The sequence below is a fragment of the Chiloscyllium plagiosum genome, unplaced genomic scaffold (genome assembly GCF_037043375.1).
Source record: "Chiloscyllium plagiosum isolate Xiang-an unplaced genomic scaffold, Cpla_swu_hap1 HiC_scaffold_3, whole genome shotgun sequence".
Taxonomy (NCBI): domain Eukaryota; kingdom Metazoa; phylum Chordata; class Chondrichthyes; order Orectolobiformes; family Hemiscylliidae; genus Chiloscyllium; species Chiloscyllium plagiosum.
Window position 1 is genome coordinate 17,412,877 of NW_028270141.1, and position 17,563 is coordinate 17,430,439.

Genomic DNA, 17,563 nt, shown 5'->3' on the forward strand with positions numbered 1-17,563 from the left:
ATTTTAAGACATTACAGCAGTAATGTTCATTTAAAGATTCCTCCAGGCATTACATGATGAACAGTATTTGAATAAATTGTAAGCTGGAAGCAACATTTTCATCTTACAGTTCTCCACCAGTGATAAAAAACACAGGGAGGCAATGTAATTAAGGACAAAAGTTCAGAATTTCTACCACTTATTACCTGCTCCCAGGATGTGCAGATTGCTGTCTTGTATCCTGCCCACTTCCATTCTGCTCAATTTCTGGTTCCTTTAATATAGAAGTGTAGATAAATGAATCTAAGCTATCTTCAAAATGAAATTACAGGATGGTAAAGTTACATTTCTTGCTTTACCCCTATTAGATATTAGAATCGGTTTTACATTCTTCCTAGAAGCTGTTTTAAAAAGAATTATTCCACAGATTTCTTACTAAAAGACAAGTTAACAATGAATTCACTATGTTGTTGTTTCTGCAAGTAGGTTACAACATAAATCTGGGTCAAGGCCAAGTGGAGTGTTCTGTGACCAAAAATACAACTCCCAAGTATTTCTTCAGATTATCGCAGATTTACAACTAGAGTGGCATTCACAGCTCATGGTGGCAAGAACAATTATAGCAAAGAACAATTGAAAATGGGGATTATGTCACTAATCCCTCTTTACATCAGAAAAATCTTGCATGCATTTGCTAATGCAAAGTAATTCAAACTACACAACAACATGGAAGAACCTTTAATAGAAAGATATACCATATATCAGAATATTTATTACATTTGCTTTTTCCATCACTATTATTCCCATTGTGTGCGAGTCAGACAAGAGTGATTGTATTCCTTGCTCTAATACAGATCACGGAGGCTCATGTTCCCCAGTTTTAGGGCCAATGCTTGATCTCAGAAGCTTGCAGATGTTTATTGCTAGGCTTTGCAGCTGTGTTCGAGACTGCAAAGTCTGGAAACCTAATGCCGACTCTAATCAGCGTTTTTGCATGTGCATACTCCACAATAATGGTCTTGCTCGCAAATAAACAGCTGAGGCTTTCCTCTCAGACTGACTGTCAACTGTTCACTTCTAGTGTCACTTCCTAATCCAATTCAAGATGATTTAGGAGAGAACTCCAAAAAAAAAGGAAACGTTTTGTACACAAAACGCAGGTGTTCCAAGATCAAAGACAGAAGAAACTGATTCTTCAATGGAAAGGTCTATGTAGCACGTTTTTATTTGCATTGCTGTCTTCAGAAAATTAAATCTAATTTCACATTTTAAAGGTCTCCTAACTTAGGAACGGAGATCTGTCATGGTGCATTTCCTACCATCTTGCCATTTCAAGTTTTTTTTTTAAATTGAGAAAAGTTACACATTTCTCATTTACCATCCAAGGGAGCAAAGCCTTTGTACTACTGCTCACAGTAGCTCACGTACACCATCTAGTGTTTGTAACCTATAAAGCAGCTCAATTTCCTCCTATTCATGACAGGTCATTGAGATAAGAGTTTTTAAAATTTTAATGCTGTGCAATTCAAATGGCAACCCAAGTCTCAGCTGGTGTTCTTCCAAAAAGAAGAAGACATATTAATGACAATTTTTTTAAAACAAAATGAATGTCAGATTCACATTTGAAACAGGCCGATTACTAAAAAGATAATTAACACCCGTAGCTAAGATGCAGTGTAGAGAAATCAGATTGTGGAAGGTCTCTGGTAAAGGCAAGTATAAATTGAGAATTGTGTAGAATCATTAAATGCATAAAGATGTTTTAATTAAATGGGCTTCTTGTCAAAATTCTAAATAAGTTTTTTTGACAGAGGGGTGAGGAAAGGAGATGGAGTGAAGTGAGGGCTGCCGGGAAGGTAAGGGCTTAATTTATATCTGGGCAGAGATACTACACGTGTAGTATCTCTCCCACCCCCCCACCCCCATCCTCTAACCAAAAGAAAAAAGTCTCTAAAGGTAAGGCTTTTAATTCTTTATTTTTCCTTTATATATTTAAGTGCATTGTTTGGTTTTAGTTAGTGCATATAAAACTAAGCTTACAATGGCAGGGGACCGCAGACCCGTGGCATGTGCCTTTTGCTTTATGTGGGAGCTCAGGAACGTGTCTGACATTCCGGACTCTTACACTTGCAAGAAGTGTGTCCAGCTGCAGCTGTTTGACCGCATGACAGCTCTGGAGCTGCGGATGGACTCACTGTGGAGCATCCGCAATGCTGAGGAGGCCGTGGATAGCACATTTAGTGAACTGGGAGGGCAGTGCAGGTGTCCCCTGTGGTCATCTCCCTCCAAAGCAGGTAAGGCCACAGTCATAGGGGATTCTACTGTGAGGGGAGTAGATAGGCTGTTCTGTAGCCGAAAACAGGACTCCCCGATGGTATGTTGCCTCGCAGGTGCTCTGGTCAGGGATAGCACCGATCGGCTGCAGAGCATTCTAAAAAGGGGAGGATGAACAGCCAGTTGTCTTGGTGCATACAGGCACCAACGATACAAGTAGGAAACGAGATGAGGTCCTGAAAAGAGAATTCAGGGAGCTAGGAGAGAAGGACCTCAAAAAAGGTAGTGATCAAGAATTACTGCCAGTGCTACATGCTAGCCAGCGTAGAAGTGAAAAAATAGGCAGGCTGAACATGTGGCTTGAGAGATGGTGCAAGAGGGTGGGGTTCAGATTTGTTGGACATTGGGACCGGTTCTAGGGAAGGTGGGACTATTACAAAATGGACAGTCTGCATCTGAACCAGACAGGAACTAAGTGTGCTTGGGGAGGTTTTAAACTAATGTGGCAGGGGACTGGGAACCAGAAGAGAAAACAAATATGCAGTGAGGGAGAAAGGATCAGCATCTGCAGACCTCACTTTCTCCTGCAGTGAGGGAGACTAGAGACTGTAAGAATGATGAAGATAGCATTAATAAAGGGAAGAGTAGGCAAAGAGCAGATGTGTGCAATAGAACTGGTGGCCTGAAATGCATCTACTTTAATGCAAGGAGTAGTGTGCGCAAGGCATATGAACATAGGGCTTGGATTGGTGCCTGGGAGTATAACGTTATTGCAATTGGTTGAAGGAAGGGCATGATTGGCAACTAAATGTTCCAGTATATAGACACTTCAGAGACACTTCAACCCCAGGGCATCAATGTGGATTTAAGAACGCCTCATCTTCCGCCTCGGAACACTTCAACCCCAGGGCATCAATGTGGATTTCAACAGTTTCCTCATTTCCCCTTCCCCCACCTCATCCTAGTTTCTAACCTCCACCAACTCGACCTGTCCGGACTTGTCCGACGTGCCCAGCTCCTTTTCCACCTATCCACTCCACCCTCTCTTCCCTGACCTATCACCTTCATCTCCTTCCCCACTGACCTATTGTACTCTATGCTACTCTCTCCCCACCCCCACCCTCCTCTAGCTTATCTCTCCATGCTTCAGGCTCTCTGCCTTTATTCCTGATGAAGGGCTTTTGCCCGAAACGTCGATTTTGCCTGTCCTCGGATGCTGCCTGAATTGCTGTGCTCTTCCAGCACCACTAATCCAGAATCTGGTTCCAGCATCTGCATTGTTTTTACACTTCAGACAGGACAGGGAGGGAAGTAAAGTGGGGGAGTTGCATTGCTGGTCAGGTATGATATCACGGCTGTGCTAAAGGAGGACGGTAGTGAGGGACTATGGGTGGAGCTGATGAGGGAAGGAGCCATATTGGACCTGGTACTGGGCAACGAGCCAGGCCAGGTGGTAGAATTTCCAGTGGGGGAAATTCTTTGGAAACAGTAACCACAATTCTGTAAGTTTTAAAATACTCAAAGAACAGAGTGGTCCTAAGGGGAGAGTACTAAACTGGGCCAAAGCCAATTATATCAAAATTAGACAGGAGCTCGGAAATGTGGATTGGACACAGTTATTTGAAGGGAAGTCACACTTGAGATGTGGGAAGCTTTCAAAAGATAGGTTAAAGATAGTGCAGAATAGGCATGTCTTGTTGAAAGCAAAGGATAGGAAGAGCAAGATTTGTGAACAGTGGATGACAGGAGAAATTGTACGATTAGCCAAGAGGAAAAGGGAAGCATAAGGTCTGGGCAGCTAAGAACAGAAAAGGCCCTGGAGGAATATCAGCAGAGTAGGACAAGTCTTAAACGAGGAATCAAGCAGGCTAAAAATGGGTCATGAAATTGCTTTAGCAAGCAGACTTGAGGAGAATCCCAAAGCATTTTATTGTTATATAAGCAGCAAGTGGGTAACTAAAGGATTGGTCCACTAAAGGATAATGAAGGAAGGCTGTGTTTGAACCTGAGAGAATGGGTGAGATTCTGAATGATTACTTTGCATCAGTGTTCACTGAGGAGAAGAACATGAAGAATCTTGAGATAAGAATTTTGATTAGTCTGGATCCCATAGGCATAAATAGACAAGATGTGTTGTGTAGGCTAGAGGTAAAGGTGGACAAATCCCCAGGACCAGATGGGATCTATCCCAGGTTGCTGAGGGAGGAGAGGGGAAATAGCTGGGGCCCTGACATATCTTTGTGGCATCCTTAAATACAGGAGGGGTGCTGGAGGACTGGAAGGTTGCTCATGCTGTCCCCCTGTACAACAAGGGTAGTAGGGATATTCTGGGTAACTACAAACCAGTGAACCTGACATCAGTGGTGGGAAAGTTGTTGGAGAGGGTACTGAGGCATAGGATCTATTTAGAAAAGAATGGGCTTATCAGTGATAGGCAACACAGATTTGTGTGGGGAGATCATGCCTTAATAACTTAGAGCTCTTCAAGGAAGTGACCAAGTTGATAGATGAAGGAAGGGCTGTTATCATATACATGGACTTTAGTAAGGCATTTGATAAGGTTCCCCATAGTAGACTAATGGAGAAAGTGAAGTCACGTGGTGTGCAGGGCGTTCTAGTTAGGTGGATAAAGAACTGGTTGAGCAACAGGAGACAGAGTAGTAGTTGAAGGGAGTTTCTTGAAATGGAGAAAGGTGACCAGTGGTGTTCCACAGGGATCAGTGTTGGGGCCACTGTTGTTTGTAATATACATAAATGATCTGGAAGAGAGCACTGTTGGTATGATCAGCAGGTTTGCAGATGACTAAGATTGGTGGAGTAGCAGAAAGCATAAAAGGGACTGTCAAAGAATACAGGAGAATATAGATAGACTGGAGAGTTGGGCAGGAAAGTGGCAGATGGATTTCAACCCAGACAAATGAGGTGATGTATTTAAGCAAGACTAATTCTAGAGCGAATTACACAATGAACGGAAGAGCCATGGGAAAAGTTGATGGGCAGAGAGATCTGGGAGTGCAGGTCCATTGTACCCTGAAGGTTGCTGCACAGGTGGATAGAGTGGTCAAGGCAGCATATAGTATGCTTGCCTTCATTGGACGGGGTATTGAGTATAAGAGCTGGCAAGTCATGTTAAAATTGTACAAGACATTGGTTCGGTCGCATTTAGAATACTGTGTACAGTTCTGGTCGCCACATTACCAAAAGGATGTGGACGCTTTGGAGAGGGTGCAGAGAAAGTTTACGAGGATGTTGCCTGGTATGGAAGGTGCTACCTATGAAGAGAGGTTGAGTAGGTTAGGATTGTGTTCGTTAGAAAAAAAAAAAAAGGAGATTGAGGGGGGATCTGATTGAGGTTTACAAAATCATGAAGGGTATAGACAGGGTGGATAGAGACAAGCTTTTCCCCAGGGTGAAGGATTCAATAACGAAAGGTCACTACTTTCAAGGAGAGAGGTGGGAAGTTTAAGGGGGATACACGCGGCAAGTACTTCACTCAGAGGGTGGTGGGCGTTTGGAACGCGTTGCCAGCAGAGGTAGTAGAGGCAGGCAGTCAATTCATTTCAGATGCATCTAGACAGATGCACAAGTAGGTGGGGAGCAGAGGGATACAGATGTTTAGGAATTGGGCAACAGGTCTAGACAGATTTGAATCAGCTCAGGCTTGAAGGGCTGAAGGGCCTGTCCCTGGGCTGTAAATTTTCTTTATTCTTAAGTTTTGTTGAACACTTTAAAAAGGAAACCTTTCAGTGAAACGTAGTTTTAAAAATCATTTCCAATTCTACAAAGAATAATGGCTACATCAAGTAGCAAGTTCTACGCCTAAAAGAACCTTCATTAAAGCTACAGGCTTCAAAGCTCTAGGCTTCATAATCTTTGGTCTTTTTTTTTTAAAAAAAAAGTCCTGGAGATGGCAGTCTATTCACATGCATTTCATGCAGATCTTGCTATCTCTGCGGTGTTATTTATCGTCTTGGTTAAGTATGAAAAATTACAATAAAAGAAAAACGAAAGCCTATTATTTCATCATGCCAAACACTTAGGCAGAAGCTCAACGGAAAGTAAACAGATGTCAGTAAACCTGTACTTCAATTTTCATCAATAGAAATATGTGTTGTTTTATTTGGAAATGAAAGCTGAGCTTCAATGTTACAATCCATTTCAGGATGGTCAATGCTTAGAAGTAGCAGTTAACTGAAAAATAAATCTAAGAAAGTTAAACAAAGTAAACTATTAACAACACTAATTTACAGATTTGCATTATGAAACAGTCCTATTTTTATTGTCTACAACACCCCCAAGCTATCCCTCATCTTACCATACCTTTAAAAAGGTTAATTCACTTTTTGGTGTCAACTCAAAAAAGGTATGTAACCAACCATTCCCTGGAATTCTCTTTGGTGTTCCAGCAATTCTCCAAGGTGCAAGATTTCACCGAGCAACTTTCATTAGCTTTTGGCCAAGCCATGAAAATATTGACCAGCAGGACTCATTTATAACGCCAGCACAGATCTCCCAACCTGCAGTGGCTTAATACATCAAAACACCCTGGCTTACAGTAGCCCACTGCTCGGATTTCAAAGCTCCTAACTACAATAAAGGATCTTTTATTCAGATGACTACTGCAAACTTCCTTTCAATTTCAAACTCACCTCAGTTTTGCAATTAATTTCTCTTTTTCCAACTTTGTCTTATACTGAATGCTAGTTCTCACATTAGATCTAACATGGAGTCTGCTGCAGTTGTAGGGCTGGTTTTATTTCTGATCTGTCAAGGAATTGCAGTCAACACAGGAAGCTAAACTGACATTGTCTCAGCTACTTCCGAACTCCTCCACCTGCTGCTTACGCCTGGAGTTCAAAGAGGATCACAACACAAATTCTCACTGAGGCCCGGCCAGCAATGTGTCACACAGACTGCTCCCAGGTACACACACAAATTAACCTCCTCAAATTAAAGCCTTTCCCCAATTCTGAGAAACCACATAAAAGACTTTTTTTTAAAAAAAGAAAACTGGAAAGAAAAGTGCAGACTTCATGACTCCAGGGTTAAGACCACTTAACATCATATTACTCTCATCTTTACATTGACTTGATCCAGAAAGCTCATTCATTATTATGAATAAATGATTTGCCACTACCTGGATGTTACCAGGATTAGGGTTAGCACCCAAGAGGATCTTGGGAAAGGAGCTAGTACTGGGCTGACTATTACAAAATAGAATAAAAAGTAGTCACCAATTTAAAGGGGCATGAGGGGAATTTCTTTTCTCAAAAGGGTTGAGTCTTGGAACAGTCAATCCAGTTCTGCCATTTGTTTTTTTAAAAAATCCTTATAAGGAATGGGGTTAGAGGTTATCAAGGGATGGAAACTAATGAGGTCTGCTGTTATTTTATTGAAATGGTGGAGCAACCATGGGGCATGTGGCCATTCCTGCTCAATTTGTACATTCATATGCAAAATCAGTGCAGACTGTCAACGGCTTCATAGCAGAGGCTAACAGAGCAAATACTGAACAAATGAGAAGCTGAAAGGTAAATTTTATAGGCTATTTATGTCACTTTACTCTGTTGCCTTGATAAAAATTGACTATATATCTTTGTGAATTACTTCTTGAGTATCCTTTCAATCATTAGAGCTGTAGTCATATCCATCCTGAAAGATGGAATCATTCCTGAACTGAAAATTATGTCCCATGATTTACCTTAAGCAGCAAATTTTTCTTTCTTCCTGGGTGAAAAAAGTGAATGATCTGCTGTATAAAACTATAGGAGTACAATGCAGATTTATTTTCCAAACAAATTGATTCAGCCTATTTGCAGGAACTGGATTGGTGCCAGTATTGATCAAGTAAATTCAACAGGAAAAAAAAAATGAATGCCTGAATTGGTTTTGATGCACAGGTAGTCTCCCAGGCAGAAAAGACAAGCCCATTAATGGACACTCAATACAGTTTGAAAGAAAAAAAAACTTGGCCTGGACGCAATGCAAACTTGAAACATCAAGCTGCCTGAACAAGAGAGATAGTGTAGACATTGTTTGGACTGGTAACCCCAAAATCGCAGAGACCAAATACGTACAATGTGGGCTTGCTTCTACTGGAAGGGAACAGCAAAGGGGTAGCCTGACTGATCAGAACATTTTCCATTTCAGTCTCCATATGGTAGACTTGGAAAGGATACTTCCAGGGGAGGGAGAATTAGGGAGCAACATTTTAAAGTTAGGGTTAACTTTTTTTTTATAAAGAGAGCAGGATTCTTCCCCTCAGAAATGATGTACAACTTTGAAACACTGCCTCAAAACATGGTCAAAATTGATGTCAGAATTATGTAGAGGTTGACAGTTTGTTAGAATGGAAAATCAAAAACATTTGAGCTAGATGGGTGTATGAATCCCAAACAGATCAGCCATGATCATAGTAAATGGTGGAGCAGTCTCAAAAGGCTTGCTTCTGATTTTAACATATCAGTAGACAACATTAAACCAGAACTCTGAACATCAGAGCTTTGTACCATGCTATAATAGTTCAAGCTATGGTTGCATATGAGAATAAAAAACGGGTGCCACATGGTTTTCAAAAACTGCACTGAAGACCTTGGTAAGAAAACGAAGTTGGAATTAAATAGATTTTGCATTCCATTTGGAAGATCAGGAGCAGCAGGCAGTTCTCCAAACACATGCTTAGAGGGATTGGATAGTCTCAAGCAGCACAAATTGTCTCATCAACATGGATAGAGTGCAATAAGACAAATAAAAGTCAGTGAGATCAATCCTCAGATGGCTTTTCCTATCAACCCATCCAGTAGATCCATTAATTGTTCAAATTCACTCGAACACCATCTGCCACCTCCTTAAAAAAACTACAATCAGCAACCAACTCTTCAGTTTCCAAGATTCTATTCATCTAACAAAGGCTGTATCACTGAGCCACATTGTATGAGGGAGTGAGTATCACTGGCGCTCCTCTTTCCTGCAGGAGAAGGAAGTGACACGCAGCGAGAGCGAGACGTGCTGGCATTCTCTAAACCCAGAGGCGATAATGAATGCCTTGCTGAGGTTAGGACATGCAACAGACGGAGAGGCACAAATCCATCAGGAGTATACCCACATGCCACTGCAGAAAGTGTAAGCTTAAAAACATACACCCCTACACAGCAGGGACAAGATCAAGGAGAAAAGAAAGTCAATCCCACAATGCCCCGACTAGTGCAATCCCCACCCAAGCCGGAATTTTCCAGTGCTGATTCACCAAAGTCTGAACCATACAGATTCTCAGTGGAACAAAGAAAATTTAACCCTAAAAAGATGATAGGAAAGGAGTAGGCCATTCAGCCACCCATGGATCTGTGAGCCTACTCTATATACTTGCCTAATGACACCTTGAAAGTTTTAGAGATAGAAATGGTACCCCACAGTAACTACTAATCAAGTGTGGGGGAAAATGGAGCTGCAAGACTGAACACCTCAAATATACTCCTGCCTCAAATCTCATCTTCCCGTATTTCTCAAAAGTAACACTTCCTACCTAATATCCCACACATTCCCACTGGTCCATCACACAAACACCTATTCCAACATGTTGTTCTCTGCTGCCCACCATGGCAGGAAGCAATGAGGGAAGTATGTGCACACATGTGGTGCTAACACAGGGTAGTCTTGTAAAGATGGTTCAGGTAAAGTCAACAAAAATGTTCAGAAGTGCTTCAATACCTCAATGCAAGCTGAGTTCTCATGTGGCCTTCACATTGTTAATGTTGGATTTAAACAATGCAAGCAGTATGTAGCAACAGGGCCTGAAGCAGAATGTTGGAGAAACTCAGTAACTGACAGCATCTCCAGAGAGAGAGCACAAACAAAAAAAAGTTTAAATATTTAGAGTCAGTAGGAATTTTTCAGAACTGCACTTGTGATGTAGTCATATTCAGCTCAAATCAGCAAATGTTTTGAATTGTCATACAGAGTGTTTGGCTTGCATTTTAGGGCCCGTTAGTAGATTTGACCCATTTGAACAAAGTCTTACCACAGATTGTAGCAGCTTCTTCCAACTTGCATGGATTCTACAACCTGCCCGAAAAAGATAAAGGGGAGACTTCACCTCAAACACTTTCAGCCCAGAGAAAGTGAAAGAGGTTTCCCAATATACTGAGGGCAACAATGCCCATGGTCACATCAAAATGTTGTCAAATGATCATCACGGCATGAGGTGAAATGTCCTTTGGTTTCTGTGAGCCTACACTTAGGAATTTGACTCAGTTCTGCAGTGAGACTGAATGGGCAGTGCCAGTCAGCTATCACTCATTCCATTGCACTGTAGGTTGACCAGAGACAAGTGACTAGGACAGAAATCACCTTATAAAATTAGGAAGAACATTAAGGTCTTCCCCCACGCCCACCCCAGAGTAAGAGAGTCCAAATCTAGAGGACATAGGTTTAAGGGAAGAGGGGAATGATTATATTTAAAAAAAGGACTAAAGGGGCAACTTTTCCACACAGGATAGTGCATTATGGAATGAGCTGCCAGAGGAAGTGGAGAAGGCTGGTACAATTACAGTATTCATATCCATTCAGATGCCTTTTAAATAAGAAAGGTTTAGAGGCACATGGGCTAAGTTTTGGCAAATGAGACTAGATTAATTTAGGATCTCTGGGAAGAGTTGGACCAAAAGGGTCTGTTACTGTGCTGTACATCTATGGCTGATTTCAGGAGGTCACATCAAGATAAGTTCAATAAGGAAATCAAACTGGCTGATTTGTCAACAGCTAACTACAGATACATTTCCTTCTTTGGGCTGGTGTCTCATTAAAGAATGATTTGCAAATCAACTGGACTGGACTGATGAAATTTAATCCCATAATACATGACAATGAAACTGTACACTGCATATGCTAACATGATATTCTTTACTTAGGAAAGTTAGTAAAGACTTAGGGAACAGCTCACCAAGCATCACAACCAGGTCACCACCCATTTCCATTCCCCCAAGCACTCCCTGACAGGACCATCCTTGGCCGCCTCCATTGCCAAAACAAACCACAGCTCCTATCGAAGGAATATCACATCTTCCGACTGGCACCCTAGAGCCCGGAGAACCCAACACAGAGTTCTCCAATTTCAAAATACCTTCCTCTCCATCCAGACTCTCTTCCCAGCCCTGGCCCCTCCCTTCCATTCCTCCCAACCACCAACTAGGTCATACCCTTCACCTATCCTCACCTCACCGTGGCTCTACCTCCCCCTTTATCTGCAGTTCCCCCACACCCACCCTCAGTCCTGAAGGGTTACACCTGAAAACAGTGACTTCTCCACTTCCTGATGCTGCCTGGCTTGCTGTGTTCTTCCAGCCTTCTGTCTACCTACTTTGGATTCCAGCATCGCAGTTTATTTTTGGTCTCTAACATTATATTCTGAGCAGTTAGTTATTTGGACAATTACTATGTAGGGGAAAAAAGAAAATAAAAACTTACCACTTTCACTTTGGTGTTCCTCCCACGCCATGAAAACCACCATCTGCCTCCTTTCTTAGGCATCTTTTCTTTAATCAGATTTTCCACTGTCACCTATTACAAATGTACAAAAGTAACTAATGGAATAACAAAAAAAATGGTGAACCTAAATGCTATACAAAAAACAAACATGAAAATGCTGTTTTCCCAAGTGAAGGAAGCAAAACAACATACTGTGGGCATAAAACTAATCTTTGCAAACCAAAACGTTGCAACATTAAACAGCGACTGCAAGTAACCGAGGCATGAGTACTTGAATGATTTTTAAAACAAATTCAAAATCACCACAAAAGGAAAATGAAAAAAAGGAGAGAGAAAAATATAGTTTAGAAATACATAAAATATAGGTTAACATTTCCGATTTAACATTAAATAGAATTGAAATTCTAAATCAGACATGGACATTTTAAATGTATACATAATAAAACAAGTCATTTAATTAATTTATTACTGAATTCAGCATTTAAGTATACTAAAGTTTGTATATTGTTACAAGATAATATCTATTAAAGTGAATTATACTCCCCCACCCCCAAGACCACCTCACTAAGGTCTCCATAACCTTTGATAATGCATCAAACATTAGTTAATACCATTCTTGAATACTTTTGTGCATAGGGTTACAAACCAGCTGAATGCATTCGTCTAGATTGCCTTACTGGTCATTCAAAAAAAGCCAACTACTATATGAGTGCACCTTCTCTGGACTGCTTCTAACGGGACTCCTTCATGGGAAATGAATTGGCTATTTTGTGAAATTATATTCAAATGGTTGGGCCTGGGCCTATACTCATTGAAGAAGAAATGTGGTGATCTTGTTGAAACTGGGAGGTTGTTTCCCCTAATGGAGAGAATTAGGGCTAGGTCTCCAATTGCATAAAATCAATGTTACAAGACATCTTTTATTTAGAAGTCTACATATTGGATGACTGTAGTCTCTATGCCAGTTAAATGTTAACTCACCTTTGGCAATGGTTTCTGGAATGTTTGCACAGCTAGAAGCATGGGAGCAGCTGTTGGCCAGTTATAATACCTAGAGATTGTGTCAGAAGATTATATTCATATCAGAAAATATAGAATCCCAACAGGTTGATTGATCTTCCATAAGTAGCAGAATTAAACTTGACAAATATCCCCACATATATAAAGACAACGTGGTTTAGTGCTTCTCAAACTTCTTTCCCTTCTCCACTCCACCCACAGCAACTCCAATTCAAGGCTTGAAGATTGTTACTACCCCTCTCTGAAATCAGAAGAGGGGGAGGACATGGAGAGCAGGTTTGGTGAAGACCATTACAGGGAGCACAGCTGATATACCTCAGCTGGAGTCCAACAGTGACCATGGAACGAGCACACAGACAGTCTCAGCATGGGACTCTACATGAGACCCTAACCCAGAGTTTGAGAAGCCCTGATTTAGTTCAATCCAAAACTCAATAGGGTCGATAAAACAAAATGGTAAAGGTACAATGGAAAGTTAACTGTGATGGAAAAGACATTTTGAAGTGGAAGTGTACCAAGGTATCCAGGAAATGACTAGCAGCATATGAACACTTGGCTCATCATATATTCATTGAAGGCATAAACACCCAACAGGAATAGATTAGTCAACTATGAGGAATAAAAGTTAAAGATAGCATCAGATCAAAAAGTTAATACAAAAAGATAGAGGGAGGTGGTGGCCAGAGATTATTGGAAGCAGCCCATTACTCCCAATGGGTCAAAGACCAGATGTTCCACCACGACTCAAGTTCTAATGCACCAACTTAATTTTAAAGCTTAAACTTTCATTCTCCAATTCTGAAGCATCCCAACCCCACACCAATCCACTATTCAGCCCCTTCCTCAAACCCAGGTGAGCTTGGACAGTCACCCTAACAACCTCACCACCCCCCCAAACAACCTCACCACACACTACACCCCACCCCCCCCACCCATTTGTCTCATTCTCTACGTTGACAAAAACTCACTTAAAAGCTTTAGTGCATTTAAGAGCTTTTCAGGTTCTCTCAACCACTTCCTCCCAGGATTCTTGGGCTGTCCAAGTTTAGAAGGACCCACCATCAGACAATTGCCCAGAAAATTCAGAGCAAAACGTAAACTGATAAATGTGCCTAGTTATCACTGGAAAAAGGGATTCCAGCACAGATTGGAAGATTTTGGCCAAAACATTCTGAGCAATCAGTTGGTGCATATTCTCCACTTAGAGAGCAAGATGTGCATTGCATTGCACTCACTTATTTCCGATCTTCACAACCAGATTGGGATCATCAATCATTCCTGGATTCTCTGCAAACTGTTGGTATGTGACAGAGTGCTGCAAAAATTGTTCTGCAAAAAACCCAAAAAATTGTATATCAAGTCTTGTTACAAGATCAAGAAATTTTTTTTAAAAAAAGGACCATTTGTCTCATCTTCATTCATCTATCCAAAAATATCAAGTCTCTCTTGCTGGTCTTCAGCAAAGATTTTGCCTCCTGCTATTCCATTGGCTTAACTTGACAATACTTATCCATGACAACAAAAAGCCAAAAGTTCCCAGGTTACATTCAGTTTCACCCTGAACCTTACCATTGTCTTTCATGGATTAGGCAGAATGCCATCCTTCCTACAACCAGTACGAGAGATTTGTTCCCAAGAAAATATCCCTTCATTGCACAAAATATACACATGGCAGAGCAATGATTGAGCAAACCAAGTTGCCTGCACCAAAACCATTGCTGTTCCCCCTCACATTTTGGTAACACCAAGTGTATTTAGGAGCCACTGATTATAAACAGATCATATTCTTCAGACCACTGCTGTTCTCAAAAGGTGCCCTTACCCAGTATGCCAGCCCTGTTTTAAGAGTTGAGAGCGCGTATCAGTGGAAAAGCACAGGAGGTCAGACAGCATCCAAGGAGCAGAAGAGTCAATGTTTCGTTTTGGGCATAAGCCCTTCATTAGCTCATTCCTGATGAAGAGCTTATGCCCAAAACAGATTCTCCTGCTCCTCTGCATGCTGTGCTTTTCCAGCACCACATCTTGACTCTTAAAATATGGCATCCTCAGTATTTTAAGAGTTATAAATCTGGTCTCGTACAAATGGATTTTTATATAAAGTTGCTAAGTATGACATTGCAAAATACAATCTCTGGCCAATTAAGCATACAACAAAATGCTTTTTGCGACAACTTAGTTGATTTTTGAAAAATAATCAGATTTGTATAAACTTGCTTCTAGAGATTTTTATGATACTATAAGATTTAGCATAGTTAAATCATAAAAGTTATAGGAGCTTGGTGCAAAAGGAAGCTGCCTGGAGTCACTTTCACACCTCATGCAACTGTAATTTTTACTGACAAGAACAGGTAATAGTTAAAAAACATGTTATATGAATTTGAGCAATGCAGTGTATCTAAACAAAAATAGAAAAAGTCCAATTGTACTTAATGTTCTAAGCTATTAGATATAAAGCAAATTAAAATGGAAGTGACATGTCTTGGATGCTTTAAATACTGATCAAGTCACAACTTAAATCACAACCATAGATTTTTCTACTAATACAATTAGTCTATGACAAAATGTAAATTCAATTCACTGGTGTTGCAATTAGATGAATACATGGGTATAATACATGGCACATTTGCAAGATCCGGATTAGAGTGGATCTTGTTTGGTTATTGTTTTCTGACCAATTTAAGCCTCCTGGAATGTTTACCTTTTGTTATTTCTTTGTAGTCATTAAGCCCACCGCAGAGTGAAATAGCAATGGTTGGTAGGTCCCCAGTAGTATCAGAGAAACTGTCAACTCCACTGTCCATTCCAGAGCTGCCTATAGTGTGCGGTGACTGATTTTCTGAATGCACTCCATCTCCAGGCTCATTCCGGTTAGCTGCGCCATTTTCACTGTGGGGGAAAAAAAATTACAGAACTGTTACACCAGGTATATTCTAGATTATACCATTAACGGAGCTCTGGAAAGAAATCCACAATTTCATTGAAATTACCATTTTGGAAAATAAAGTGCTGCAGTCTCAGGATTCATCTCAGTGATATCATCCAGGTAAACACCATCTGTGCCCAGGTGACGACTGCGTTTATCTGAGAGAGAGAGGGGGAGAGAGGGAGAGGGAGAGAGAAAAAAAGGAAAAAGAAAAATTAAAGATACAAATCTAGGCTTCAACACCAGTAGCATTTCCATTTTATCATTACCAAAGGTTGGAAACACATCAGAGTACACACAAATCAATCCCATACACAGTTTCAGCAAACGTCTTCAGTGAACTGGGATTCCAGTTGTAAGTGGACATCTGCAGTGAAACCAGTAGGTACAGGTAAGAGCTCATGGTATTAAATCACATCAGAACATTTTCAGTCCTTGGGTTTAACCAGACACCACAGTGCATGGAGCTGTAAAATGCATGGGCGCAATCAAACAGACAGTACATAAGAGGAACTTTTTCCCATTTGGAAACTAAAACAATAAGTACAGGAAGCTGTGCACAAAAAGTAGGTCCAGAAATGGTGATATATGTTTGCCCACACGAACTGTATAAGTCAAGATGTCAATTTGACAGGAAATTTTAAATTTTGGAAATGGTGTTTAAATGTCTGAGGAAACAGACTTGCAAATCAATATCCAATTTCAAGACCCTTCTGAAAATACACTCCAAATATTTGACATATCACAAGTTGCTGACTTTCTGGACTCTGTTCATTTGTAGGCTTGTGAATAGTTGCCAAGTGTATTACTACATTTGATTTCTGGCAACTTCCATTTACTATCCAACGTGTTGACTGAGGTAAGAACTCTTCTGCCTTGAACAGAAGAGAACTGCAGAGGAGGATTTATATCCCCACTCTCAAAAGGAATGTATCGTACAAATGTATTGGAACTAAAGTTCAAAGATATCCTTTATGCAGAATTACTAAAAATGGACAAAGAATTCACATCTTTAGTTTATCCCTAGTTTTGCAAAGTTTCTCCCTCCAGCATAAAACCAATGCAACTCACTTGCTCAAGAGTCAGGTCTTAGTGAATCTAAGATTTCAGAACAAATTATCCGAACGACAACTGGCAGGAAGTATTTTGTTTGGATGATCGAATGCCGGATAGCACAGTTTAGCCAAGCATTGGGACCTTGTAATCTTGTCCGGATAATCGAATGCCAGATAATCAAGGTTCCTCTGTACACAAAGTACAGAACATTTACATATGTATGGGTCCCATCATTTTTGCTTTAAAATGGTGAAGTTTGGGACATGTTAATGACACATTAAAACAGAACCTGCAGTTCTGTTATGCAAGCACAGCACATACAGCAGAGTGCTTCAGTGTCATTTTAGACATTCTTACCTTTCTTCTTGGACGGGGAATCGGTTTTGTTGACTTGTTTCGTTTGGTTGCCAGTATGGACTGGCTCCTGATTTTCTGTCACAACTGGAGCTCTCAAGGGTTCAAAGGTTTCTGAACTGCATGTAAAATTGACCATTGACTGAGAAGCAATCTCTTTTACTGCTAGAGGCTCAGGTTTCACTAGAGGAGGGGGAGATGGTGAACTGTTGTGTGTGTTTACATAGGGGGCGCTCTCGATCACTCTGAAGTGAGTGTTTCCAGATGGAGTGATGTTTACCCGATTAGGTTCTTCAGTTTTCTGATGAGTTATGAGCTGAAAAGAAATTAGAACTGATTAACTGTTGGACATACGTATTCATAAAATGCTACAGCTTTTGCTCCATGTCTCATTAACAGTAGAAAAAGTCATTTTAAGAACAGGGACCTTGTGAGTAAAAAAAAAAGGCCTCAAATCCCAAAGCTAGGTTAGAT

General features: G+C 40.7%; 1 protein-coding gene across 4 annotated transcripts in view; it reads right to left on the reverse strand.

The window, feature by feature from the left end:
* Positions 1 to 17,563, reverse strand: part of lpin1a (lipin 1a) — a 113,280-nt gene that overhangs the window by 21,783 nt on the left and 73,934 nt on the right. For all 4 annotated transcript variants that reach the window (XM_087977643.1, XM_087977639.1, XM_087977652.1 and 1 more), the window contains 7 exons: positions 17,093 to 17,405; positions 15,744 to 15,837; positions 15,455 to 15,642; positions 13,992 to 14,085; positions 12,718 to 12,787; positions 11,716 to 11,808; positions 186 to 253 (listed from right to left, as the gene is read on the reverse strand). In XM_087977643.1, the coding sequence (XP_087833769.1) occupies positions 186 to 253; positions 11,716 to 11,808; positions 12,718 to 12,787; positions 13,992 to 14,085; positions 15,455 to 15,642; positions 15,744 to 15,837; positions 17,093 to 17,405 (920 nt within the window). The remainder of the gene's footprint in view (positions 1 to 185; positions 254 to 11,715; positions 11,809 to 12,717; positions 12,788 to 13,991; positions 14,086 to 15,454; positions 15,643 to 15,743; positions 15,838 to 17,092; positions 17,406 to 17,563) is intronic.